Genomic DNA, 27,431 nt, shown 5'->3' with positions numbered 1-27,431 from the left:
TTTCTAAGAGATACATGAAACAACAGTGTCAGAAACGATGCTATATTCCATGCAATTAAATTGTTGTAATAGGTGCTCAATAAATGTTGATAATATATAAGTGAATGAATGAAAATTATTTTATTTTTATTTGAGCTTTGGTTCTGCCATTTGCTAGCAATGTGACTCAAGAGAAGCCAGTAACCCCTCTGAGCTTGCCTAGTTCACAAAAGCCTGTAATGATGTCGACAGCTTCCTCAGGCTGCGAGGCTCGCAAGAAGTGCTCACATAAATGTGCACTTAGGACGTGAGTACTCACTCCCGAAAACTCCAACACAGTGAAAAGGCAGAAGCGGTGTTTTTCTTTTTTACATTTTTATAACAATATATAAAAGATGACATAAATGGAAATTTACGGTAGTGGGGGAAGGCGTATATCTACTTCAAAAGGCAGGTCATTTTTAAAAGCTCTATTTTCTAAATTAAAACTACGAAAGCGGGGTGGGTTGTGGTGGGGGCAGTTGTAGCCCTGTAGGACCTTCGGTGATTGATGATCTAAGTTTCCGGAGGTGTCTCAGAGCCTCGGTGGATCTTTCAATCGGGGATGCCTGCGGAGGGCAGAAAGAAAACAGGCGTTAGAAACCAGAGGTCAAAGATGTGTGGCGCATCCCGCCCTCCTCTCTTGCCGTCCCTACCGGCATTGAAGTACTTATGGACAAGGTTCTCGCAATGGCTTCACGTGCATGTACCCGCCACCACCGCTCTCCCACACCTTCCTGGTCCAGCAGCGAGTCCACTGCCCGGCTGGCTGCTCCAGGCGCGCCGACCGCTCAAGCGCTCCAGGTCCGCCCGGTCGAGGGCAGAGAAAGCGCGACCGCCCGGCCCGCGGGGTTGCAAGAAGAAAACGAGTGTTATGTAATGACTGTCAGTGGTTGCTCACCATGCAAAGGCGAGAAGATGTGGCCTTTCCCTTCCCGCCTTCCCAGGCATCTTTTGCACCTGGTGCGGAATGAGCCAGCCAGCTAGCGATAACCAAAGGGCGCCTCAGGCTCTGGCGTTCCTCGGCTGAATCCCGTAGCTTCCCTGCGCATGCCTGCTTCTACAAACCCACAAATGGTTTCCTATCATTTCTGAAACAAAATGGATGCTCATTTATTCATATGATCTGGCTTCTGCCTTTCTCTCTAATCTCGTTGTGTACGGGCTCCAGCTTGCCGTTTGGTTCTCCCGAGGCAGCATTTACACTTGAGAGTCTCAAGTTTATTTTATTCCTGGGGCAGCATTTGCACTTGAGAGTTTCTTTTTATGTTTATTCCTGAGGCAGCATTTGCACTTGAGAGTTTCTTCCTCCCTAGCTTTCATTAGATTCTCCAACCACTCTTTATTTTCTCCTCCTATTCACACTTCATATTTACCCATTGCATTGGTTTTATAAACTGGCTCTCTGAAAATAGGTTGTTATCTTGCTTAACGTCTATTTCCCAGGTCGGCCACGATAGCTTGGGACTGTAATCCCAGTACTTCAGGAGGAGGGGGGAGGATCGCTTGAGCCCAGACAACAGGGTGAACCCTCGTCTCTATTAACAACAACAACAAAAACAAAAACAAACAAACAAAAACAGGCATCGTGGCGCGCACCTGTGGTCCCAGCTAGTCGGGAGACTGAGGTGGGAGAACCCCTTTAGCCAGGGAGGTTGAGGCTGCAGTGAGCTGTGATCGCGCCATGCACTCCAGGCTGGGCAATAGATCGACCCTGTCTCCAAATGTAAACCCCATGAGGGCAAGACTCTTGTTTGGTCTCATTCACCTTGGCGTGCCCACCACCTAGAATAGGGCTGATCACGCAGTAGAATCTAACCATGTAATTAATTGTGCTTGAAGAGGGGGTGTTGGGGAGTAAGAGAAGGAAGGGAGGAAGGAAGAAATGAAAGACTTGTGTGCTTGGATTAAATATCTTCGGTTTGGTTGAGTCGTTCAATTTATTCATTTGCTTGTGGCCCAATTCGATAGTTTTACTCCCTCTCCCACTTGGCTCCTCCAGCTTTTCGCTCAACCCTGGAACCGAGCTGTAATTGGCAACTCCTTCTAAATCCGGACCGGATGCTAGTTGTAATTGGAGGCGAAGTCTCCTTCTTCACCGGGACCCGGATGCTAGCTGTAACTGGAGGGAATTGGTGGGGAGCAGAGGCCGAGTAAAGAAGAACTTCGCGTCTTTAACTTCGAAGGTGATTTTGCGTTCTGTATTTACAGCATCTCCAAGTAGAGGGCTTAGAGCTAACTCTCCACCCCGTCCTCTCCAGCTCCCCTATGGCCCAGGGAGCCCAGTGCCCCGTTCTGGGCCAAAATAAGGTGGATTTCAGAATCTTCAAGGTCATGTTTTACCTTAAATATTCGTGTTAATTCCCGTGTATTGCTTCATATATATATATATTTTTAAAGGTGTTCCTCCTCTAGAAACAATTGAGTAATGTTGGCACTTTCAGCAGACAGCTGTGGGGGTAAGGAACTGGGGTCATGGAATGGGGGCGGAGGGAGGATGTTTTGAGATCGCAAAAAGGAAAGGCAAGGGCAAGGAGGACCACAATTCTATCTTCATCTCTCAGTGATCTCTTGCACAAGTTTAAGAGGGAAAGGAGAGGGCCTCTGTCTGCCACAGAGTGCTGCAAATTCCGGTGCACAGACTGCCAGGGTCAGCGAAGTCTTGGTCCTATTGCCCTCAGAATCCCCTGGGGCAGCTCTGGAAAACTCTACCGCATAAAGCGGAGGGTCAGATTAGTTGAGTTGTGCAGAAGAGCCGAGATTGAGAGATCTCCAGATGATGTCACGCATAATTGGGTTTGGAAATCCTGGGGTTGGTCCAGCCAGCTTGGTATGCAAATGAGGAAACATACCTGGTAAGTGGATGCAACTGGCCCTAGTTTGGAGGAAGAGGGGGCACTAGACCTCTAGCCTCTTGAGTCTTCACTGCTCCGCAGTCTAGGCCTTGAACTAGGAGAGGGTAGGTATGCTTTGGGAAGTATAATGTACAGAATGGGCTTTCACGTGCGCAAGTTCATGTCGGGATTATTTCCCATTTGCTGCCCTGGCGGGGAAGAGCGATCGGGAGACTCAGGCCCTCCCATGGATTGGCACGTGAGCTGAGGCAAGACCCGAGACTGGTCTCCCGGGCTGAACTTTCTGTGCTGGAAAATGAATGGTCTGAGCTTTGGAAGCTCTCCGGGTACAAATCCTTAGATCATCAGTCCTCACCTGAGGGACCTTCCGCGGCATCTATGCGGGCATGGCTACTGCCTCTGGTGCCCCCCGCAGCCGCGCGCAGGTACCGTGCGACATCGCGATGGCCCCGCTCCTCAGCCAGGTCCACGGGCAGACGGCCCCAGGCATCGTGTACGTCCAGCCGCGCCCCAGCCCGGTGCAGCACCGCCAGCGTGTCCAGGAAGCCCTCCCGGGCAGCGTCGTGCACGGGTCGGGTGAGAGTGGCGGGGTCGGCGCAGTTGGGCTCTGCGCCGTGGAGCAGCAGCAGCTCCGCCACGCGGGCGCTGCCCATCATCATGACCTGCCAGAGAGAGCAGAGTGGTCAGAGCCAGGGTAGGGGCCGGCATGATGGAAAGGAAGCTTGTGTGAAGCCCCCTCACCGCCAAGCAGACACCCACACAAGCCACAGGTGTCTAATTACCCCTACATTTGCTTCCAGTTTCCAATTTCCTTCTCGAGTTCTATATCACATTGAATTCCATTATAACCTCTGAACTTCTGCGGAGCTGTCGCCACAGGCAGAGAGCACTGTGAGGCATGGGCAAAATAGCAAAGGGGCAGGGACAAACTGACTTTTACTCCAGTCTAACTTCCTGTATTTCCCTTGAGATAAAACTACTGAAATTTCTTCCTGAAATTATGTTAGGCCTGGAGATTTTTTTTTTTTTTTTTTTTTTTTTTTTTTTGGTTCTCTGCTGTATATCCAAGCGCAGAATGTGGTAATTGTTAAAAAGAGAAAACTTGTTTGTTTGTTTTTTTAAACAAATTCTCACAAAACTTTTAAGTTACCCTTAGTTTCTGGGAACGTTGAACTTAAATTTCTTTTTCATTAAATTAGTTTTAAAATTACATATTGGCATAGTACAGTTGTATATATTTATGTGGTACAATATGAAGTTATGATCTTTGAACACAATGTGGAATTAAGTCAAGCTAATTAACCCATCCATCATCTCAAATATTTGATATTTTTGTCAAATGAGAGCATTTGGGATTTACTATTTAGCTATATTTATCATGCTGTGAAACACATCTCAAAAAAAATCAAACTTATTTCTTCCATCTTAACTGAGGCTTTGTATCTTGATTACCACTCCCCATTCCTCCCACTGCCCCCCTCCCCAGCTCCAGCAACCACCATTCTACTCTTTACTGCTAAGAATGTATTTGTTTTATATTTCACAGATAAGTGAGAACATGTGATATTTGTCTTTCTGTGTTTGGCTTATTTCATTTAGCATAATGCTCTCCAATTCCAAAAATTCAATTTCTTCAAGTATAAAATAAGAATGCTAGACTAGCCCTAAAATTCCTTCCTGTGGTAGGTTGAATAAGGTCCCCCCCCCCACAAATGTCTATGTCCTGATCCTCAAAAACTGTTAATTTATTAACTTATGTAGCAAAAGAGGCTTTGCAGATGTGATTTAAGTAATGGTCTTGAGGGAGATTATCCAGAATTTTCAGGGTGGGCCCAATAGAACCCCAAGTGTTTTTATTAGAGGGTCACAGTCAGAGAGAAGATAAAAGAATGGAAGCACAGGCCACAGAGAAAATACAGGGAATATGAGCCAAGGAATTTGATGGTCACTAGAAGCTGGAAAAGACAAGGAAACAGATTGTCCCTTAGAGTTTCCCAAAGTGGACCCATTTTTGACTTCTGATCTCTAGAACTGTACTGTAAAATAATAATTTTGTTTGTTTTAGCTAACACATTTGTGGTAATTTGTAACAGCAGCAATAGGAAACGAAAAGGCTTCCCAGGTTTATGATTTGAGAGTTCATTAAACAAGAGATGGTCACCTTTTTGGTTCCTAAATCATCTTGGAAACAAAGCCATTTCCAGAGAGGAATTTTAAAATACTGTCTCCAGTCATAGCAACCTTAAAATTTGAGTGTTGCATGGTGGAAATAAACAATTTATTTTAGGATAACTGTTATTTGTTATATTAGCTTGAGGATGGTTGTGTTAAAGAGGAATTACTTATTTTTAGGTACATTTCATACTAAACACAAATTGCATAATTTGCCTAAATCAAGGAATTATACTAAATTATATTATGGTTATTAAATGCTGTCCTGAGAAAGTGAAACTGACTTAGTTTTCAAAGAGACAAAGAGAAAGTATAAGCAAACCAAATTGCAGCTACAAAAAGAAAGACAAAATGTTGCAGCATATTTATTGTTCCGTGTGTTCACTGAAGTTCTCTTCGTCTTGGTCATAAAACTAGCCTTAAAGGTTTTTATTATATTTCATAGAATGAAAAACCTAAAAAGTAACCCATATGTAAATATTTAAATCATGATATAAATCCAAAGCAAAAAGAAAATGAATTCATTGAATTAAAATGTGTAGGATGCTTAAACCCATTTGATAATAAATTGATATGAATTTAGCATTTAAAAATATTATACAAATAAGTGTTCCTATATTAAACACCAGTGTAGTTAGGATTCTAAGCCAACAACACTTCCCCTTTTCTACATGTTCTTCTCCCTTCCCCATTAAAAATTGTCAAAACTATCCACTTTTCTTTTTCCTTTTTGTTTTTAAACAAATAAGGTCTCTTCTAAGATATTTTAGGACTACAAAGCCAAATTCCCGGGTCCAAGCTGTTGGCAAAATTTTAGAGATGCTAAGTTACCCATGCATTAATTACTTTTAAATCATCCCCTAACTCCCTCACAAAACCGGAGTAGGGAGAGGAGAAACACCACTGTTCAAAAATGAGGAATTGAAAACTCTATCACAAAATAAACTATTATCAAGTAAGCTAAAGATAGCAAAACAGTAAAAATATTAGCAGATATTCCCAAAATGGTGACTACATATTACTTCTGGCACGATCACATGAATGTAGCTCATTATTTCCTAAGTTCCTACAGCAAACATGTATTTATTTGCCCTACTCAGTTAAAAATAAACACAATATGTAGTTGCTTCTGAATGCTTTTTTTTTTTTTTTATCTCTCTCTTTCTCTTTCTTTCTTTCGACAGTCTCACTCTGTCACCCAGGCTGGAGTGAAGTGGCTCCCTCTCGCTGTTCACTGCAACCTCAGCCTCCCGGGTTCAAGCGATTCTCCTGCCTCAACCTCCCGAGTAGCTGGGATTACAGGCGCCTGCCACCACCCCCCGGCTAAGTTTTGTATTTTTAGTAGAGGCGGGGTTTCACCTGTTGGCCAGGCTGGTCTCGAACTCTTAGGTGATCCCCCCGCTCCTTGAGCTCCCAAAGTGATGGGATTATAAGGCGTGAGGCACTGCGCCCGGCAGCTTCTGAATAATTTCGATCAGAAATTTATATTCGATATTTATTCCAACATACACCACAGATTTCCACTGATAATCCCTACTAGTAAGAAAGATAAACTCCATCCAGGCATCTGTGAATTGGGGGCTAAGTAGTCCCAGCACATCTTACATTTCTTTAAGACTCCCGTTTTATCTCAAACCTTCGTAAGTTTTGTATCTGATAGAGCATACTTCCATCTAATACAAATATGTTCCCCCCTTCAGATCTTCACAGCATTCGAGAGATCGGCACGCGCGTGCCTCCTCATTCCTTCCTTGGCTTCGCAAGCACCCAGGGCTTCGCCAGCAGGAGGTCTGTGATTACAAACCCCTTCTGAAAACTCCCCAGGAAGCCCTTTTTTCCAGACTCAAAGCGCTACCTGATTCCGACTCCCCTGCAAACTTCGTCCTCCAGAGTCGCCCGCCATCCCCTGCTCCCGCTGCAGACCCTCCACCCACCTGGATCGGCCTCCGACCGTAACTATTCGGTGCGTTGGGCAGCGCCCCCGCCTCGAGCAGCGCCCGCACCTCCTCTACCCGACCCCGGGCCGCAGCCGTGGCCAGCCAGTCCGCCGAAGGCTCCATGCTGCTCCCGGCTGCTCGCTCCCTGCTCTCCCACTCTCCGCAGCGGCCAAGTGCACGCGGCCGCCCCACCCTCTGGTGACCAGCCAGCCCCTCCTCTTTGTTCCTCCGGTGCTGGCGGAAGAGCCCCCTCGGCCTCTGTCCCTCAACTCCTCTGGAGGGATCGCGGTATCTTTCCAGGCAGGGGGGCGCCGTTCGCGAGTGCTTGGAGGAGGTGCTATTAACTCCGAGCACGTAGAGAATGTGGCACCCCTGAAGTCGCCCCAGGGTGGGCCTCCCCCGGGGGCACCAGCCGGAAGCAGCCCCCGCCAGAGCCAGCGTTGGCAAGGAAGGAGGACTGGGCTCCTCCTCCTCACCTGCCCCCAACACCGCCCTCCGGCCTCCCTGCTCCCAGCCGCGCTCCCCCGCCTGCCAGCAAAGGCGCGTTCGAGTGCGTTCACTCAGTTAAAAAGAAAAAAAGAAATCCCCCCGCCCCCCGCCCCGTTTCCTTCCTGCGCGGTACAACCTTCCTAACTGCCAAATTGAATCGGGGTGTTTGGTGTCATAGGGAAAGTATAGCTTCTTCTTTTAATCATAAGAAAAAGCAAAACTGTTCCTTCCTAGTTGTGAGAGCCCCACCGAGAATCGAAATCACCTGTACGACTAGAAAGTGTCCCCCTACCCCCTCAACCCTTGATTTTCGAGAGCGCGGGGTTCACTAACTCAGAAATCCTAGTTCAAAGGATTCCTTTTGGAGAGTTGGCCTACCCTCTCCTTCTCCACCCCTTCCCCTCCTACGTGTAAAATGGCTGTCTGGGGCAAGGGTTTCTCAGACGTGTACATTGCCTGGTATAACAGCAGACTCTGAAAAGATGAGGTTTATTTAATACGGGGGAGATTTCTGCCTGTAGGCAGATAGGAAAATGGAGATGGAGTCATTGGAAGGACGGACTACATTCTCAAAGTCATAATTCCTAGACCAGAAAAAGTGCTCAGTGTTCTAGAGGCAGAGTTGCACAGTGATCCAAAGACCCGCTTTACACATTGTCCTGTCTCCTACACACTCCTCACATTTCTCTTTCCTACTGAAAATACTTTGCATTTTTCTTAGTTATAAAGGGAGAAGGGAATATGAGTACCCCCTGCTTTACAGGGGTGTTGTGAGTTTAAATGAATTGTTGTATATTAATACATATAAGACTTAAGAACACTGCCACACATCCTAAACTAATACCTGTTAGCTCTTGAATTATCCGTTTTGAGGATTGGCTTGCAATCTTGTTTTGAGGCATAGAAAGAAAATGCTTTGGAGCCGGACGCGGTGGTTCACGCCTGTAATCCCAGCACTTTGGGAAGTTGAGGCGGGCAGATACCTGAGGTCAGGAGTTCGAGGCCAGCTTTGGCCGTCTGTACTAAAAATACAAAACTTAGCCGGGCGTGGTGGCGCACGTGTGTAATTCCAGCTACTCAGGAGGCTGAGGCAGGAGAATCGCTGGAACCCAGGAGGTAGAGGTTGCCGTGAGCCGAGATCGCGCCACCGCCTTCCAGCCTGGGTGACAGAATGAGACTCCGATTCAAAAAAAAAAAAAAAAAAAAAAAAAAAAAGCTTTGGATAGAATTATCACTATTATATAAAAGGAAAGGCTGGACGCGGTGGCTCACGCCTATAATCCCAGCATTCTGGGAGACTGAGACAGGAGGATCACCTGAGGTCAGGAGTTCGAGACAATCCTGACCAATATGGCGAAACCCTGTCTCTACTAAAAAATACAAAATTAGCTGGGCTTGGTGGTGCATGCCTGTGATCCCAGCTACTGGGAGGCTGATGTAGGAGAATCGCTTGAACCTAGGAGGAGGCGCAGGTTGCAGTGAGCCAAGATCGCGCCATTGCACTCCAGCCTGGGAGACAAGAGCGAAACTCGGTCTCAAAAAAAAAAAAAAAAAAAAGAAAAAAAAGAAAGAAAGATCAAGAAGACCTTATTCCCTGAAAAGATTATGGGCCCCTCCACCACCCTCACTTATAAAGAAAAGTTAAACAGCACTAAAGAGTATAACAAGTGCAAGGAGGTAAAAGTTCTAATTTTTCCTGTGACTATTACTTTTTAAGCTTTTCAAAAACATATATTACGTTTTTAAAAAATGGATTGCTCAGACTTTGCTGATGCCTTAAGCACATGCTTAACCTACCTACTGGATAATCCAGCTCTGTTTAAAAGTTATATTTCAATCCCTGGTTGACTTAAACCTTGTAGACCCAGTATATCTTGTACTTTTAGTGTCTGCTTGATGTTAAAACACGTAGTTTTTAAAATGAAGCCAATGGAAACAATTTGGGATGTCAAGTATGTTATTAAAATCTACAATGCATTACTGTGCCATTTATATTTTCCTCGGAGTACCTCTCATTTAGCTGTGTAGCAATGATATGGAAAATTCAAACTATCGATAAATAAAATTTGTTTAGTTTAGCTTAAGGTATTTTATGATGGAGGAGGAAGAAAGAGTGGTTGCCAGGTTGGGAGGGAGGGAACACATTTCCATCACTAATACAATGGGTTTTTTGTTTGTTTTTTGAGATGGAGTTTCGCTCTGTTGCCCAGGCTGGAGTGCAATGGCACGATCTCAGCTCACTGCAACCTCCACCTCCCGCGTTCAAGCGATTCTCCTGCCTCAGCTTCCCGAGTAGACTAGCTGGGATTAGAGGCGCATGCCACCACACCCAGCTAATTTTTGTATTATTAGTAGAGACGGGATTTCACTATGTTGGCCAGGCTGGTCTCGAACTCCTGACCTCAGGTGATCCACTCACCTCGGCCTCCCAAAGTGCTGGGATTACAGGCCTGAGCCATTATGCCCGTCCTACAATGGTTCTTAATGGGGGTGGGAGAGTGGGAAGAGTAGGCTCCTTCAAGAGGCTGCTGAAATGCCTTCTTCTCAAAAAATAAAGTATGTAATGATTTTTTTTAAAAGATGTGTTCACTTCCACATGTATTTCTAGATAAAACTTTCAGGGAATTCAGGGATTTCTCTGAAACTCTACCATGGATTTCTACATCAAGAACTCTTTCAGCTCTTCTGAAATACATGTATAGCTATTGGTGAAGAAGATGGGAGATGCAACCATACAAAAAACAACATTTGGATGCATCATATACAGGTGTAAAAGTTGACTGCTTTGGAAATACCAAGAACAAGTTTTAGATATGTATACACTCTCTTACCTTGCAGTAGAGCACTGGAAGGATTATGGCCTCCTTGGGTGGGGCCCTTTTGCTCTAGAAATTGAAGTCCATTATCTATTATAAATCTTATGTAAATAGTTAATAATAGTGGGAAAACTTTCCTAGTTTTTCTATTAAAGAACCCACCACGCTCCCAGTTTACTCATACGTATCGACCTGAGTTGCAAACCCCTAGAAGAATGAAAATATACAGTCCTGGATCTCGGTGCTCCTCATGCCAGCCTCAGATTTCCTATGTGCAAAATGAGATTATAATATATTTCATGTGGTCATAAAATATGATAATGTATGTCCAAAAGCTTTTAATGTAAAAATTTACTACATTTACTAGAATTTACTAAAGTTTGTTGGTTATTGTTATTATTATTCTCACACTTACTTTTCCTCTTTCCTGAGAATGCCATTCTTTTTTAGATTTGCAATGCCTTGGCAGTTTTGAAAATCTATACTGTGAAATTTAAACCTGACTTAATTCTGATCAGTCTTATAACAAAAAAAGACTACCACCTGTTCATTCATTCAGCAAGCTCAGACGCTAAGGGCCGACATGGGGTGGGGGTAGGGGGAAGTAGGTCAAACATAATATCCTAGAGTCAGACTGCCAGGGTTCAAACCTCAGCTGTTCCACTTATTGGTTAACTTTTAACAAAGTTACTCAACATGTCTGGGCCTCTGTTTTCTCATTTGCGTGATTAGGATAATAACTGTACTTGCCTCAAACAGTTGTTTAGGGATTAAATGAGGCATGTAATGCTCTTAGAAGAGCAAAATAAAGTGTAGAATGATACAAGAAAATGAAAAGGGGACAAAACTCATTCTCATTTGTCTCTAGTAGGCAAAGGCTTCCTGGATGCTGAGAGCTGATCCCAGTCTTGAAGAATGATGTGAGTTTAAAGATGGAAAAGCAGGAGAAAGATATTCTAGGCAGAGGTAGAGGATGTGCAAAGGCATAGACATTTAGGAAAACTGAAAGTAATTCATTTAGACTTATTCCTGAAAAACAGCCTGTGAAGGACTCCTCAGACAGTCAAAAGAAAAACTAGGAGAAGGGGTGGCAAGGAAGTGAGGACACTGTGTTGACTACTCTTTCATAACTTGGTTGTGATAGTTCAAGGCCCTATGCCATGAAGTGAGGCAGATGGAAGGTGGAAGAGACCTGAACACACACATACCTAGAAGGGCAAGTGCCAAGTGAAGAGAAGGGAAAGTCAGAAGAGAATAAAAGTGAAGTACACAGGTAAGATAGGATATTTTTGAGGACCCGAGGTCCCTCAAAAGTAATGAAGAAATAGAACTCAATGTACAGTGGTGGTTATAGATTTTGTCACAAGAGATACATGGATTTGGGAGGGAGAAAAGGTCAGAATGGGGACGAAGTTGAGGCACTTCATTCCATGAATAAGGAGGTTAGCTTGTTTGCAGAGTGAAAATAAGATGGTGGGTTAGGAAGTTTGAGAATGGTAAAGGTTTGGAATACCTCTTATGAGTAGAGAGGAGTAAGACTCAGATAGAGAAGCGTTTTGTTTTGTTTTTTAAAATCAGAGTGGAGAACCCAACTGAGGGTTCATGACACAGTAGGGACACCTGATTACTTTCTTTAAAGAAAGCCCTGCAGTGGTGTTACTACTTCAGCAACCCTACAAATCAAAGACTAGTCATACTAGATGTGAATATTAATTCAACGTATTACCAGAAAGAGACAGAAAGATACTTGAGAAAGTAGTGTCCTAGAGTTAGGTTCTGGTTCTGACGTGGCATTGTGGGATTGGCAAGGTACAATATGCACGTATTTCATGTGATAAGCAGATGATTTCATTAAGAAAATAAAAGGATTTGAGGCAATAGCTCTACACTGAGACCAAGTGACAGTTCTCATTTATCTAATGAGAGAGTTCTCATGTATCTCATGTATCTATTTTTTTGACTGTGAAATCTTTTGAGATTATATCTAGATTCATTGTCCATAATTTTCAAAATGGGCTCTCTCTTGTTCTATTCTTTATACTTGAAGTGAGATAATACACACATATTTCTTTATCACTTTCAACATTATTATTAAAGATAATTGTTTTAAATATAGCTTGATGTTAAAAACAAAATATACATAGAATATCTCTGGGGAGATACAGGAAAAGCTGTTACCCGTGAGGCAAGGAAATAAAGAACTGGGATGGGCATGTGACTTACTTTTCACATTCCATGATTTGTACTGTTTGAATTTTGTACTATATGCATGGCCTTTCTAATGAATTAAATAAACATAATAAAACTAGCAGACAAAAAAGAGTTACTTTTATTAGAATTATCATTCATAACTGTATTTGAAAAAGAGTAACTGAGTACCTACTATATGTCAGGCACTGGGCTTAAAGTTGTCAATATTAATTAAGAAAGAAGGGTTCTTAGTCAAGAGCATGTATTGGTAACAACCATCAATATATTTGTTTCTCTGGAGGAGGAAGGTGGTATCAACTGGGATGAGCTCTTGAGTAGAGCCCACAGTAATCATTTGAGGAGGGAAGACTGGAGTGATGCATTCTGATAAATGACACTTCACACTTGTGTTACCAGGAAAAAAAGGTTTCAGAGTCTGGAGACAATCCCATAATTAAAGAGAATTCCTTAGGAAGTAGCTTATGAGAGCAAGACATATGCCCTGTAAAGGAGTTCCTAGGTGCAGCTGTGTTAAGCCTTCTTGATGAGTTCTAGAATAGGATATTGGGTGCAATAGATAATTATTTGAAGGCAAAGGCGATGGAGGAATAATTCCATGCATCCCTTTAATTTAGGAAAGCAATAATGTAAGGAAATTAGAGTCCCTGGCCTAGCTCTACCACCTACTTTATTACCCTGAATAAATGACGTTTTTTTTTTCTAGCTTCAATGTCTTGATCTACAAAATGGGCAAATCACAAATGTGTGAAAACAGATTGTGGTTTGGCCCTGAAGTGCCAAAGTGCTCCTGAAGCTGCCCCAGATAAAAATTAAAAATTCTGATAATTAAGGTCCAATGTGGGTGGTGAGAGTATTTTAAATGGGAAAGAAGTACTTTCTTAGGTAAATAATTGCAAGGTATTTAATTATTTATTTTCTACAAGGAAAAAAGATCGCTTCAGCATGAAAGGGAGACCTCTGAGAAAGTAGAGCAGACCTCCAAACAGATTTGCTAAGAAAAAACAATGTGTCCCCTGGGAGCAGATCTGTAGAAGTTTCAAGACAGAGGATGTTTCTTTCTCCCCTTTACTATCCTCTATTTAATTAAATTCAGTATAACACAATTATTTAGTATTTGCTATAAGGAAGGTACTCTTTTAGAAACTCTATGCTATCTTCGCTCATTCAGAATTATTGTAAAATTTCTCTTCCTGCTCAAACTGGATCTTAGCAAGGAGTACAAAATGCAAAATTCTTTGATGTTTTGCAGATTTAATGCCTAATTATAGTTAAGTCATAATTTCCAATCTTAGTTTCCAAAATGTTAACTGGATGTAGAATTAGCAGTACCTATTATCATCTTCCCAAGAATATTCTGAAGGAAACTTAAAAGTATATTACTTATTATATAGCAGGTGTCTTTTCTAAATTATGTGCAAAACAAATGTGATTTTAAATCTATGTAAGAAATTTACTATTAAAATGTCTCTAGGGTGTATGCTTGTGAAATGAGGAATCTTTGCAGCTCATGAAAACAATTATTCCCTAACATTTTGGTAAATGTTTTTTATGTTGATAAATTACTTGTGGTGAATTACTTATACCTATTTGTAGCTATTTGATCAGCTGAGAACACTAAAACATTAGCACAGTATGTATGTATGTACATATTATATGCACATATTTGGTATATATGTATATTATGTACAGCACAGATATTGAGAATTGGCCTCATCCTGAGGAACAAAATAAGTAATAAACATAATTAGAGGAGATAGGCAGGAAGAAATAGAGATAATAAAAAATTCATTAAAAGTTGCCCAGAAAATAACGGCTATCATTTTTTGAACCCCAACTATGTGACAAGCATTAAGCAGTTTTATACGTGTAATTTACAATTCCACAGCTGTCCCATGGGATAGGGAGTATTATTCTTTCTTCATAATGCAGACAACAAAAGGCTCAGAGTGCTTAAGTAATAAGGAAAATAAGATAAAGTTCAAACTTAAGGTTCTCAGTTCTGTTTGAGAGGTCCTCACTCTCCCTACTACAATATGTTTTCCTAATGATAATTTATCCAGTATGTGGTGGACAACTCATCAATGCTTCCTTTTCTTTGAGGATTGTGCTTTAGAGCAAGTTGCAAAACCTGGGCCAAGATTACTGACTCTCCATTTTCAGAAACTACTGTGCTTCTATGATTATTCTTCAGTAGTAATACATAGTGATAGAAATTTGGAACTTAAAGACACGCAAAGTCTCCTGAAAGTCACTTAATTCAGTCCCCTCATTTTTGAATGATTTGCTTTCCTGATTAAAGCTCACACATGTAAAAATAATTAAGGAATTAGCTGCACATAGAAGATGAAAAACTACCCTACACAAAGCAATAATTATTAACATTTTGAAATACTTCCTCTTTTTCTTTGCTTAATCTTTACATTGTGAATATTATGCAATTTTGAAATGAGCTTTTTCTAACTTATTAGAGCATTTTCCAAACTTCTCCAAAAACACTTCATAAATGCTACTTTTGACAGCTGTAACACATTCCATTGGAAAAATAGTTATAATTTACTTAATGATGTCCCTGTTGTCAGATATTTAAGGTGTTTCTAATTGCTACTAAAATTAGTATTGCAGTTTTTTAAGGGTAGAAAGGTCTTGAATATATTGCAAAACTGCTTTTTTTAAAGTCACCATTTTGATTTATAGATAACAAAATGGAGGAGTGGTACATATTGAGGAACTATGTAGCTATGGTTACTCAGCTAATAAATGTTTGCTTTAACTGTTGAACTCAGTTCCTCTCTCCATTCTCCATTCTTTCTATGGCCACAGCTACTTAATTGGACTTAATGTGGGTGGGGGGAAATGCCAACCATATCCTTAATCATAATGAAAATGACACATATGCAAGTGGGACAAGGCTAGTCTTTAAACTCAGATAGAACTGACCTCTCATTTACCAGCTCTGTGGGCTTGAATAAGTTATGTAAACTTTCTGAGCCTTTATTTCCTCACTTCACAAACTGGGGAAAATAAAATTTACCCCGTAAGGTTACTGTGAGGAATAGAGAATGTCAGATATATAAAAATCCGGGTGCAGGGTAGGCTCTCAATAAATGGTGCTTTTTAATTTTTTGAGAATATGTATGACATTTATTATCAAGTTATTTATTTAGGTCATCAAAATAAATGTCCTTTTGAGTAATTTTTCATTAATTCCTGTACATTCTGGCAGGTATCTGTGATTTCAACAAGCAAATTCTCTTCTAAAAGGTGTGATGCTACCTCTGAATTCTAACTTCCTAAAAAAAACAGCTTCTTTGTAACAAAGCTGCCCATGTTATGACAGAAGAATTTCCAAAAAAAATCCCTCATTAAATCATGAGAAGTGACACTGGAGAGTGTCACCGTGTTCAGTATTTCCTCTGCATTCATTGCTACCCACCTCCACTGCTTGGAGTGCATTTTAAGTGGAAGGTACAATGGGGAAACTACAGTTAAAACTGAGGAATTGCAAAATTTTCTGTCTCTAAACTTCTATTCCTAACCTCCCTCTTTTTCCTTCTTGATGGGACAGATTTTCCCCTCTCAAACATGCTGTCCTTTTTAGTTGCTAACACAAGCATATATAATATCTCATTTCTGCTTATGCTGCTGATGGATGTATGTGCTGTTAGAGCTCTGAGATAATGTTGAAAGTTACAGGTAAATAATATTGTATTCGGTTTTCACTCCCGGGAGTGGAGGTTTAGTATTCATGGTTCACTGATAGGTTTAACAATGGTTTAGGATACTCTAATTTCAGGGGGACCACCTACATGGAAGCTTTCCTCATCAAATGGAGAATGGTTGTCCCCCTTTTGCCCCTCTAAAAAACTATCATTTAAAAGTAGCCTGCTTTTTTGGGACTTTATAGTCTTACTGTTAATGTTCAATTTTCTGTGTCCTTTCCTGAACTTAGGAGAGTTCTGAAGCCAATCTCCCCTCTGATATTATTAAAGATTGCAAGAAAATTTTCTTGTGTTAGACCATTCTTCCTCAAATCACATTCTTCACCTGATAATGTGATTTAACTCCCCTCAGGGGAATCAACTTCTTGATGAAATGTAATCAACTTTGATTAAATAAGTAAATGCTTCCTATTCATGTTTTAGCAGTTTTCACAGGCAGATTTAACATTTCCACTCATGTTTTCCTTTGAGTCTCTGACTTGAGGGTAGAGTTTTATCTTTTGTGTTGTCATAGTTAAGATAACTTCCATAATTAATTTCTCGAAATGGCAGTGATAACAGAATACACTGTATATTTACTCTGTACTGATTTAAAACCCCCAAGTCAATTTAGCCTTAAGAAAGCATACTATTTAGTGTATTTTGTGTCTTTCTTTGATATCCTACTGTTTAATATTTCTTTAATGATTATGAATACTAGAAGAGTTTAGAGGCACACCCTAAAGGTCACCATATAGAGCTTCTGTACAGATGTGAATTTAAAAGTATGCAAATTTACACTGATTTTACCTAACATCTTGGAATATACCAGGAGTCTGAATACATACATTTTTATTATATGTATATTTTTAAAGTGGAGTTTAGAAATTTCTAGCTACACTGAAAAATTATAATGAAGTAGGTATTTACTGTAAAAAACTAATGTGCTTTCTTAAGGGCATAGTTTAGTTAGGCACTATAATAACTGACAAACATATGCTGTTTAAAAATTTACAGTGAATCTTCACACATACTATTTTATCTACCTCTTATTACCTGAATACCATAGGGTCTCAGGTTTACAGATGAGAACATGAAAGCACTGAGAGTTTCTCATGCTTCATTCTGGTACCATGACAGCTATTAAGTAAACGAAATACAATCTGCTCACAGGTCATGTGAATGCTAAAGAAAGTAATCTTTCAACTGCATGCTTCAAGTGGTTCCTGTGCTGGTGAATAGGTATCCCATTTATTGCTTTTAAATTAAGGTAGGAATAAGTAATTTATACGTACAGTCATATGAGAATTTTTCATTGGTTTTATTTTGATCAAAAAATAAATTTTTGAAAGATGTTAACCTCTTTTCAACCAATAAATATTTACTGTGACTTATATGACTGATGCTTGAGTATAGCAGAGGCCCAAAGGGGTTAAGCAACTTTCAAAAGAATAATTAACTAAAAAAGATGGAGCTGAAACCATATAAATATGTACAGCACTCCATGGGCAACCAAGTTCAACTATATACGAATTACCAGTCAATGACTTTTGGCAGGCCATGCAACCTATCTGATCCTCAGTCTCCAGATCTATGAAATGAAAAAATGAAACATCTAAAACATAAAGATATTGTGATAATTAAATGAGATAATGGAAATTGAAGTGTCCTATTATTGTTAAGCTCCTCCTAATTATTTTTGAAGAAAATGATAACTTTACCATGTGATTTAGGAAGAAAGTTTTAATAAGCTTCTTTTAAAAATTAAATGTTTAATATATTCAACTTCAACTATTCAGTATGTAAATTGCATGGAGTAAAATTCAAAGTGTCCGATGTTGGACATTTACCAATTAGATTTTCAACTGGGGGAGTCACTGTTCTCTAGATAGCTGCTGTTTCTTTAAATTGGGTGAGAGAGTTATACAATTGCTGAGTCAGATGATCTGGCAGCCTGAAAGAGAATGAGAGCAAGAAAATGGTGGCACTCGAGAAAAGAAAGCAAAACAAGCTTTTTCCTAATACATCAGCAAAGTCACTGGTGTAATATTAGACAAACTGTAGCTTAAAAGCAGAAAAATGATCATTTGAAAGGCATGATATTTTAGTTTTTCCTATAATTGTTACTTTTTAGCTTACATTTTCCATCTATATTTTCCCCCTTCTCACTGTGCTTTTACAGAGACATAAAGACCCATCATTTTGTCCATAAATGCTTTATTCTGCTATGGCTACATTTTCATGCAATCTTGCCCTGATCTTAGATAAGCACAAGTTAAACCTGTGAAACACTTGTGCTTTGATTTTTCTTTCTTACATAATTTTAGGTTGTCATGTTTATTACGAGCCTGGTCTGGATCATAAAATGAAAGAAACCCCCATTACAACACACACACACACACACACACACACACACACACACACACACACACAGAGATCCATTCATTCTGTACAAAAAGAAGTAAGTGTATATAGTGTTTTAAAAAGACAACGTATAGCCTATGTGGAAAATTTCTGTATGGTTCTGTAAGCTTTAAAACACAAATATACCTTGTTATATTTTTTCTCTTAAACTATGTTCTGATTGTAAAAATGTAGTATCTAAGAGAAATTCTTTTCCAATTCATACAAAGGATCCCATAATAATAAAGGGTCTCCTTCATTTGGTGAAATAACTCCTCCACTGATTACTCAGACTGTCCTCCCTGGGATCCAGTAAACTGACTCTAAACTTAAAATCTTACCTAAAATCCTGGACCTCAGTTCAAAGATAAATAAGCAGAAATAAGGTTAAAAAAGTAAAATTGGTCATATTCATCAAATTGTGTCCCAATGGGCCACTTGTAATAGTATCTCCTTTAAGTGTTTATTTAAAATGCAGACTTATGGGACCCACAGCAAATCTGAATCAAATTTTCTGAAAGTGAACCCCAGAAATACGTATTTTTAAAGGCAGCCCAGGTAATAATGCTGTTGTTAACCTTTGCCATATTTTTAAAATTTCTAGTTACTCACATTATTCAATTAAGAAAGCAAAGACTTTTTCAATTTACATTACCTCTATTGTACGATTTTATTAGTTTCAATTTGATTAAGAGATTACATGTCTTTGTTCATATAATTCTGAACCTCTATAAAACCTTTCTCTCTTAAAAAAATCCTACTGCCTTCACAACTATTTAAATAATTTATGATATTTTATTTTGAAGGTGAAAGAGAAAACTAAGAAATAGTTGAAGAAGAATTAAAAAGTCCTTTGTGATAACATGTTTATATTTTCATGAACAAAGCCAATCAATATGTCATAAAAAATAAAAATCAACGTACTATTTTTTGAAAGGATCTCTGATGCTTTGGGAATTTCAGTCTTGTAGTTGATGGCTTTCACTTTTTTTTTCCTTTTATTACTTCTTTTTGATTGTATAGTTCTGCCAAAATGCAACCATCATTCCAGGGCTCATTAATTAAATAAATGCACTGAGAGACACTGACAAGCACTCAGAATTTCTTCAACCACCCTTTTTAAAAAGCAAATGCTAATTGGACATAAAGATGAGAACAACAGACATTGGGGACTACCAGATGGAGGAGAAAGGGAAGGAGCCAGGGCTGAAATACTACCTACTGGGTACTGTGCTCACTACTTGAGTGACAGATTCAGTCGTACTCAAAACCTCAGCATGGTGCAATATACCTTTGTAATTAACCTACACATGTGCCCCCTCTTTCTAAAATAAAAGTTAAAAAAAAATCTACGGGGCATTATATATTTTTTAAAAAATATCACTATGTACAATGCACTGTGCTATATCTGGAACTACAAATATTAGTTAAACAGTCCAAGACTCAGTGGGTTCAGGGACTCTAAGGATTTGCCACTCCTTTTAGATGGAAACCTTCCTTGGTCCACCAAGCCCTATCTTTCTGCCCTTTGAAAATTCTCCCTCACTTTCTTCATAATGCCGTCCTTGATTAATTCTCCTCTAGCAATACTACTGGTTTTTTGTATTTAAAATCATTCCTGTAATTTCTTCTGTTTAGATGGCTTCGTACATGAGATTCACGTTCAACAAATAGAAAAAAAACGCTATTGACATTTGGTAGCTTCGACAATTGTAAACACATGTGGGTTTGCTGAATACACATTAAAATAGCATGAATTAGGATATGGTGAATCTGTTGAGGTCCCAAGTTGGTGGGTATTTTCCAGGAAGGGTCAGACCCTTTAAAAGGACCTTTTATCATCTACCAAACAAATCCTTCATTTATTAATTCCTAAGGTTTTTTCCATCGGTTGGTTTACTGTCATGGAAATTGATCTTGTTTTAATAGCTACTGTCGTTTTTTTATTCTAATCAATGATTTCATTTGAAAAGAAAATTTTCAAACATGGGGAAAGCTGCAATACAAGAAGAAAACAATGGACAGACATCATCACTGGAAAAATACTACGGGCCACTCTCTATACCATCCTGCACCACCAGATGGAGAAACTGAGGGAAGGCGAGGCCTTTCAACACTCTTGGGTCTCCATCTGGCATGTAAGGGAACGAAATGGCTGTGGAGTCTCGAAGCGCACTTTCCCCGTGGTTTCTCCGAGTAACCCTGACTCACTTCTCATCTACCCATCCCCTCCAAAACAAGGCCTAGCCAGTTCCAAGCTGGAGAGGTGACCCAGAGTTGCCTTCTGTCATGTCTTGCCTTTCGTCCACTAAGCCCACTCAGACTCTGTCTGCTCCAACCCCCACTCCGGCTAGTGAAATCCCAATCGTCCTCCACGTGGAACCCCAGGTCTGCAGTTATGATAGCGGATCACATCGCTCCTGTGGAAAGTGCGCGCGGTGGAGTGATAATTGGACCAAGCGTCTAAATTCTTGATGGAGGACCTCGCTCCAGCTGCCAGTTAAACCTCTGGGATCCGCAGCGTCTCTAGGAATTGAGAGAGTGGGGAAGTTAGGATCGAGGAGGAGGATGGTGGGGGCTGAGGAATGGAGGAGCAGCGTGCATCTCATCTCTTGTCGTCGGTCGCTCTTTGGGGTCCAGGGCCCTTGCATCCCCAGCGTGGCTCGGAGGCAGCGAGACCTGCCTGAAATTGATTGGAGGGGACTAGAGTGTGCTTGTAGGGTGGGGTAGTGGGGGCGGAGAGAAGGGATCCCAAGAAGGGCGCCAAGTGCTGTTACCAGAGGCCTAACACGAGGAACCTTGGAAACAGGTATAGCTACGGATTTATGGGTTTAAAAATGGAACTTCTTGGTGAACGGACATAGCGTACATTACAGTCTGAAGTCACAGGCCTCGCAGGTTTTCCCAGACCTTAAAGCCACGTTCTCGTGTATGACACTTAAACAACTCAGTTTCCTTGTCTTTCCTCCCTCCCTCCCTACCTAAGGCTAGAGAAGTTCTCAGTTCATCCACTGTGTAGGATTGTTACCGTGTCAAAGGCTTTGGAAATGTATATTTTACTGGTGATGGTCATAGCACTTTGGAAAACTCAAAAGTGAAACGAAGAAAATAAGTATCACCAACCATTTTCCCAACCCCTCTCATCCTGAGGAAACCATTATAACTAATGGGGGAGGGGGGGAAGGAGAGAGAGAGAGAGAGAGAGAGAGAGAGAGAGAGAGAGAGAGAGGAAACTGTTTACTGTTTTGAATCTTGCTTTAAAAAAAACCTGACTTTATAATGCAATCATTTAACCGTCTATGAAATATTCTTCAGATATCTGATGATCCAGAATATAACTGTACCATAATTTAACACTTTATTGCTAGAATTTTATGCAGTTTTTTATTTCTTGCTACTACTTATCCATCTGTATTAATCTTTGTCAGAACCTTTCTTTCCTTAGGATGATGCCTGAATATAAAATAGCTGAATGAAAGTGGATGGGTTCATTTTAAAATACAAAATTGTTTTTCTTGACGGTGAGGTGTTTAAGAGGTGGATTAATCTCACTGGGCAAAAAATAGAGAAGATATTAGTAATATGAGAATCAGAATTTAGATAATTTGTCTTAAAAGTTCGTATTCAATGTAATAATTTTATATTTAGAAAATGAAACTGTACCCATTGTTTATATAACTTAAACTGCCAAAATAAAGCACCACAAAAACTTTTTATCAGGTTGATTTTTGTATCAGGCTGGGCTTTGCAGCAGATGGAAAGGCTAGGGCAAGCTTGTCCAACCTGTGGGCCCGAGGGCCACATGCAGCTCAGGATGGTTTTGAATGTCGCCCAACACAAATTCATACACTTTCTTAAAATATCATGTTTTTGTTTTTTTTTTTAAACTCATCAGCTATCGTTAGTGTTAGTGTATTTAATACGTATCCCAAGACAATTCTTCTTCTTCCTATGTGGCTCAGGGAAGGTAAAAGATTGGACACGCCTGGCCTACAGTGTTCCACTATGAAGTTTCAGTTTTAGTTCGGCCTATAATGTTTTAGTACAGAAGGCAAGTGAGATTTTCTCTGTTTCTCCAAGGATTTTTGAAAAAGTGTAAAAGCACTTGGTCCACTGTTGAACCCTGCTATAAAAAATATTTTTGATACCATTTGTATCGCTTTACTAACAGGAATTGTTCATATGTTGGGAAAATGGTTTAGCTTAACTCTACCATGGTAGTTGATAGTGATGAACTAACATGGAATAACAGACCTGTAAGCCATCATAGATGGTACTAGGCTATGTTGTTGCTACCTTAAGATGATAACAGACTTTCTAAAATTCAAGAGTACGCAAAGTAGTAAAATGAATATTAAGTTTTAATTTCTAGAAGGGCTATGATTCATTTGGAAGTGCGAATCATGTACACATTGGGAATAATGGTTTATACTAACTGTACAGTGCTTACCTTGAGAGAACTCTATGCTCTTAAAGAAAAAAATAATGTGAGCCTTCTAAAGTAGCTATAAACAAATTACTATTTAACTTCATAATAAAAATATGACTATTTTGTAAATGCACCAAGGTAGAAGTAACAAATCAGCTGAGGCAATTTATCAGGTTTCTGTGGTTAAGAAATTGGTAATGTGGAATTTTAGTATACATATTTCCAATCATATAAAAATAAAAAGTAATAAACATATTTGCAGAAACTTAAAAAAATTTTAAAATAACATCTTATTTGCAATGATATTAAATAATTCATACGGGTAATTTTCAGCATGTGTGCCTCTCAAGGAATTGTATAAATCCTAACACAATTAGTATCCATATATATTCCCAAATCAATGTAACCATAGGCATAAAATATATTAATGTGAAATATATAATTACGTATCATTATAATTAACACCGCTAGATTTTATATTATGTATATCCTTTTACATATGAAATTGGAAAAGCGCATATATTTCAAGGCAAACATTCTATCCAAGCTGTGTGTTCTATTTTCAGAAACTTCCTGAAGATTGGGCTTTTCACATATGTCCTGAATATTGATTTATACCTAAATAACAAAAAATGATTTATTTCAATGAACCTATCATTTAAATAGTTTTGCATTTCATGCATATACATTAACATACTATAAAATATTTTCTCTAACTTAAAATCACCACAGTGTTATGTTTTATAGGCCTAAACTAAAAAATACATATTTATGGCATTTATATACATTGATATGTTCTACTTTGTTACTATAGATTTTCAGAAGCAAATTAATAATTTAAATAAAATGATTTTATATAGAATAATATTAACTAGAGTAATAAATATTTTTATATAGACAATAATATTAAGAACTATATTCAAACAGTTATGGATCACAGTGGCTAAATTTTTGCTGATACGGCTAAACCACTGTTAAAAAAACAACCACCAGGGTCTTTCAATGTTTCAAAATGAATTAAAATCAAATCCAGCAACAGGCCCTGAAATCCTTTATAAGCTCCTTTGACTAAATTAAAAAAAAATTAACTTTCATAATATGAAAAGTAAAATATGCTTTTATCCTATAGATTATAAATTTTTGCTAATAGAAAGTGAGACACTAAATTAAACACTGATAGTTTTAACAGATTTATATTTCCATGTCAAAGAGACAATTAACATTGCAGTAAAAAAATAATTACCCCTCCGCTGGCCTTTGCTTTTTGAAGCTATATATTCCTGGCGAAGCCTCATTAAATTACTTTTAGACTTATTATACAAGTTTTAATTAGCATTGTGCACATTTTAACTGTATATATATTCTTTCAGTTTTCCTGGTTATAGGAAATTACACCGGCTGTGTCAACATTTGTCAATGTGAGGACAAAACTACCTCCGATTCTGTTTTTCAAGAAGTAGGCCTCATTTTTAAACTGTGCTAACTGTAGTCTGAGATGACTAAAATATTATCAGTTGGGATTTTTCAGGAACAGTTCTGCATTTCTGTCGTTTGCTAAACATACGAGCAAAGTCCCGAGCAGTTTCAATCACTCAGGCCGCCGGACCTCTACCTCTAACTCACAAAGAAAGCCCATTTTCCTGTTGGCTGCAAAACTCCCCCCAGAAGCAAGTGCTGGCTCCTCGCAGCAGTAACTGATCCTACGATCCTTGTTAGCATTTCAGGAAGTCACTGCCTGCGTGGTCCTTCTCTCTCGGGTCCTCCACTCTCCTGGAAGGTGGGAGAAGGTGACCCCGCCGGCAGGTTGGGGAGAAAAAAGGCCGCCTCCAGAAAACTTCGATGGTTAGCAATAATTCCCCCCAAGGAGAAAGAAAGTGTGCTTGAAATACACCTTTCCTACTGTGTGTGTGTGTGTGTGTGTGTGTGTGTGTGTGTGTGTGTGTGTCTTAGTCATTCCTACCCAGGATATTCGGGAGTCACTGACTTCTGAGGTGGGTTTAGAAGCTCTGTTCGCCTCAGTTTCACACGATTGAGGGTGCTGTGTGAAGGGAGGTCCAGGTTCAGTGGTACTGCGAGAACCACATGTCTAAGTCGTTGTAACCCGAATGGAGAAGCCTCCACCGCCGGTTATCTCCTCCTCCTAGCCTAGGCTAGAGACGAATTATCTGTTTACGAAATCACACCAAACAAAACAAGTGTCGAATGCGCCCCGGACTTTGCGAGGGCCTTTCCTACCTGGTCTTCTAGGATGCGGCTGCTGCCCTAGACGCTGGCTCCTCAGTAGCATCAGCACGAGGGCCACAGCGGCGGGCGCCCCTGGCGCTGCCCACTCCCCCGCGAGCCGCGGGATGTGAACCACGAAAACCCTCACTCGCGGCGGGCCGCACGCGCGCCGAATCCGGAGGGTCACCAAGAACCTGCGCACCATGTTCTCGCCGCCTCCACTGCCGAGCTCGGCAGCCGCTGCGCCGCCCTTTGGCACCAGAGGTGAGCAGCGCCGCTCCTGCCCCCCTAACTGCAGACTGGGACCCACGCGCCGCCCCCTGCCCATCTCCGCCCTGCAGGCGCGCACCCGCCTTCCCTGAGCGCGCCCGCCCCCCACCTCCACCCCCACCCCCACCCCCGCCCCCACTTCCACCCGGACCTCCAAGATCTCGGAACGGCTCTGAGCCCTGCGCACGCGGGAAGGGCTGCAGGAGGCGCCGGTAGAGAGGCGCGCGCGCGGGCGGCTCGGGGCCCGCGTTCCTCTCCCTCCCGCCTACCGCCACTTTCCCGCCCTGTGTGCGCCCCCACCCCCACCACCATCTTCCCACCCTCAGCGCGGGCGCCCCGCGGTGACGGCCCAGGGGCCGGACGCCTGGAACGCAACTCCAGGCAGCTCGCCCCCTAGCTACATCCGTCACCTGACACGGCCCTACCAGGAACAGCCGCGCTCCCGCGGGTTCTGGTGCTGCTCGCGTCCCCGCTCCCCTATTCCCCTTGCTTTATTCCTAGCTCCCCTCGTCGAAAGTCTTACATTCTTCGAACTAGATTGTTTAAAAAAGCAAAAGGAAGAAAGGAAAGCGAGGTCATCTCATTGCTCTCTCCGCCAATCAGGAGGCTGAATGTCAGTTTTGAACTAAAAGCCGCTCCGCTCCTCTTCTAGATTGGGAAAACAAGCGAAATTAAACGAAACCGCTGCACGCCTCCGACGCGACATCTGGACACGGCGTGGCGCTGGCGCTGCGGGAGCTGCGGGCCCGGCCTGGCGCCGGACTAGGTAGGTGGAGTCGCACCCGGGGGTCCCAACTGGGTCCGGGCGCCCCTTCCCCTCCCAGCTGCTCCGTCGCCGAGGGCGCCGGACTGGGACAAGAACGGAGTCCTTTGTGTCTAGCCCATTTTTATTTTCGGTTTTAACCTTCATGACAGGCGCAGAGCATCAGAGCGCTTCTTCCTCTTTCCTCTTCCCCCCGCGCTCTCCTCCCCTGCGGGCCGCTCTCCTCCTGTCGCCGCGTCCTCGCGTAGAATGGTTGTCTTGGCCACCGTTGACTGCAGCCGCCTCCACGCTCTTTCAGGCGCCCAGACACCCCGACACCCCTTGATCCCGCCGCCTGACTCCTAGGCGTAAGCTCTCGCTCCTGTCTCCCCCTCCGTGTCCCCTCCTCCCCTTTTCTTCCACATCGCCGATCCTTTCTGGACTGTCTGTCTCCCTTCTTCCTTTCCAGCCGGGGCACAGGAAAAGCGGTCCTGTCTGGGAACAGTAAAAGCAGGGCAAGGAAAGGAAGGAGCGGCAGAAAGGAGGGGTGAGTCGAGGACACAGGGGTAGCCCGAGAATGCGGAGGAGCCGGGTCCTGAGCGCGGTCTAAGCGAGGCTCGGCTCTCGGCCAGGAACTCCGACGCGGGCTCGCAGGCTCTCCGCGCGCGGGAAGTCGAGCCCAGGACGCCGCCTTCAGGCCGGCGCGCTGACCCGGTGCCCCGACCCGGAGTCTGCGGTCTGCTTGGATCTGTCCTAAACCCGCGGCCTGAGTGGCTGGGTGTGTGCCAGAGGATACGGGACTAGGCCCAGCTCCCGGAACCTGGAAATGTGGCCAGCTTCTCAGTGGCTTCCTGTTCATGCGCTTGGGCCTAGTGGCCTAGTTGAAGAAGTGGAACCACAGCGTGAGCCGACAGGGCCTTACAGATCAGAAGTCAAGCCCCCCAACCTTACAGGGGAGGAAAGTGAGGCCTGCACTGGCGGAGCCACCCACTAAAGGCGGTGCGGTAGCCTAGAGGAGCGGCAGACTTCTCTTTCCCCATCCCCCGCCCCATCGCTTGACTTTGCTGCCGGACCTCTGTCCAAACCCAAGACAAAACGGGGCCGTTTGGATAAAGTGAGATTTAGTGATCACTCTTACGTGGCCACTCTAAATATCTATCTAGATATT

General features: G+C 41.8%; 1 protein-coding gene across 5 annotated transcripts; it reads right to left on the bottom strand.

Moving 5' to 3' along the window:
* Positions 1 to 337: 337 nt before the first annotated feature.
* CDKN2A (cyclin dependent kinase inhibitor 2A) lies at positions 338 to 26,229 on the bottom strand. 5 transcript variants are annotated; one of them, XM_077966006.1, is made up of 3 exons: positions 26,045 to 26,229; positions 3,229 to 3,535; positions 338 to 587 (listed from the first exon to the last, which is right to left on the bottom strand). In XM_077966006.1, the coding sequence occupies exons 2-3, from the start codon at positions 3,530 to 3,532 to the stop codon at positions 574 to 576; spliced, it is 318 nt and encodes a 105-aa protein (XP_077822132.1). In that variant the 5' UTR covers positions 3,533 to 3,535; positions 26,045 to 26,229; the 3' UTR covers positions 338 to 573. The 5 variants fall into 5 exon arrangements, with proteins under 5 accessions (XP_077822132.1, XP_077822130.1, XP_077822131.1 ...); XM_077966004.1 differs by having other exon boundaries at positions 25,673 to 26,211; XM_077966005.1 differs by having other exon boundaries at positions 25,947 to 26,211.
* Positions 26,230 to 27,431: the final 1,202 nt, after the last annotated feature.

This window comes from Macaca mulatta, chromosome 15 (assembly GCF_049350105.2).
Source record: "Macaca mulatta isolate MMU2019108-1 chromosome 15, T2T-MMU8v2.0, whole genome shotgun sequence".
Taxonomy (NCBI): Eukaryota; Metazoa; Chordata; class Mammalia; order Primates; family Cercopithecidae; genus Macaca; species Macaca mulatta.
Note: the sequence above shows the minus strand (reverse complement) of the source record. Positions and strands in the feature narration are given on the sequence as shown.

Excerpts from the sequence above, each read along its gene's own strand:
- CDKN2A (XM_028835126.2), bottom strand. The coding sequence starts at position 7,105 with ATGGAGCCTTCGGCGGACTGGCTGGCCACGGCTGCGGCCCGGGGTCGG. Across the intron at positions 3,536-6,979 it reads ACGGTCGGAGGCCGATCCAG|GTCATGATGATGGGCAGCGC; the intron begins GTGGGTGGAGGG and ends TCTCTCTGGCAG.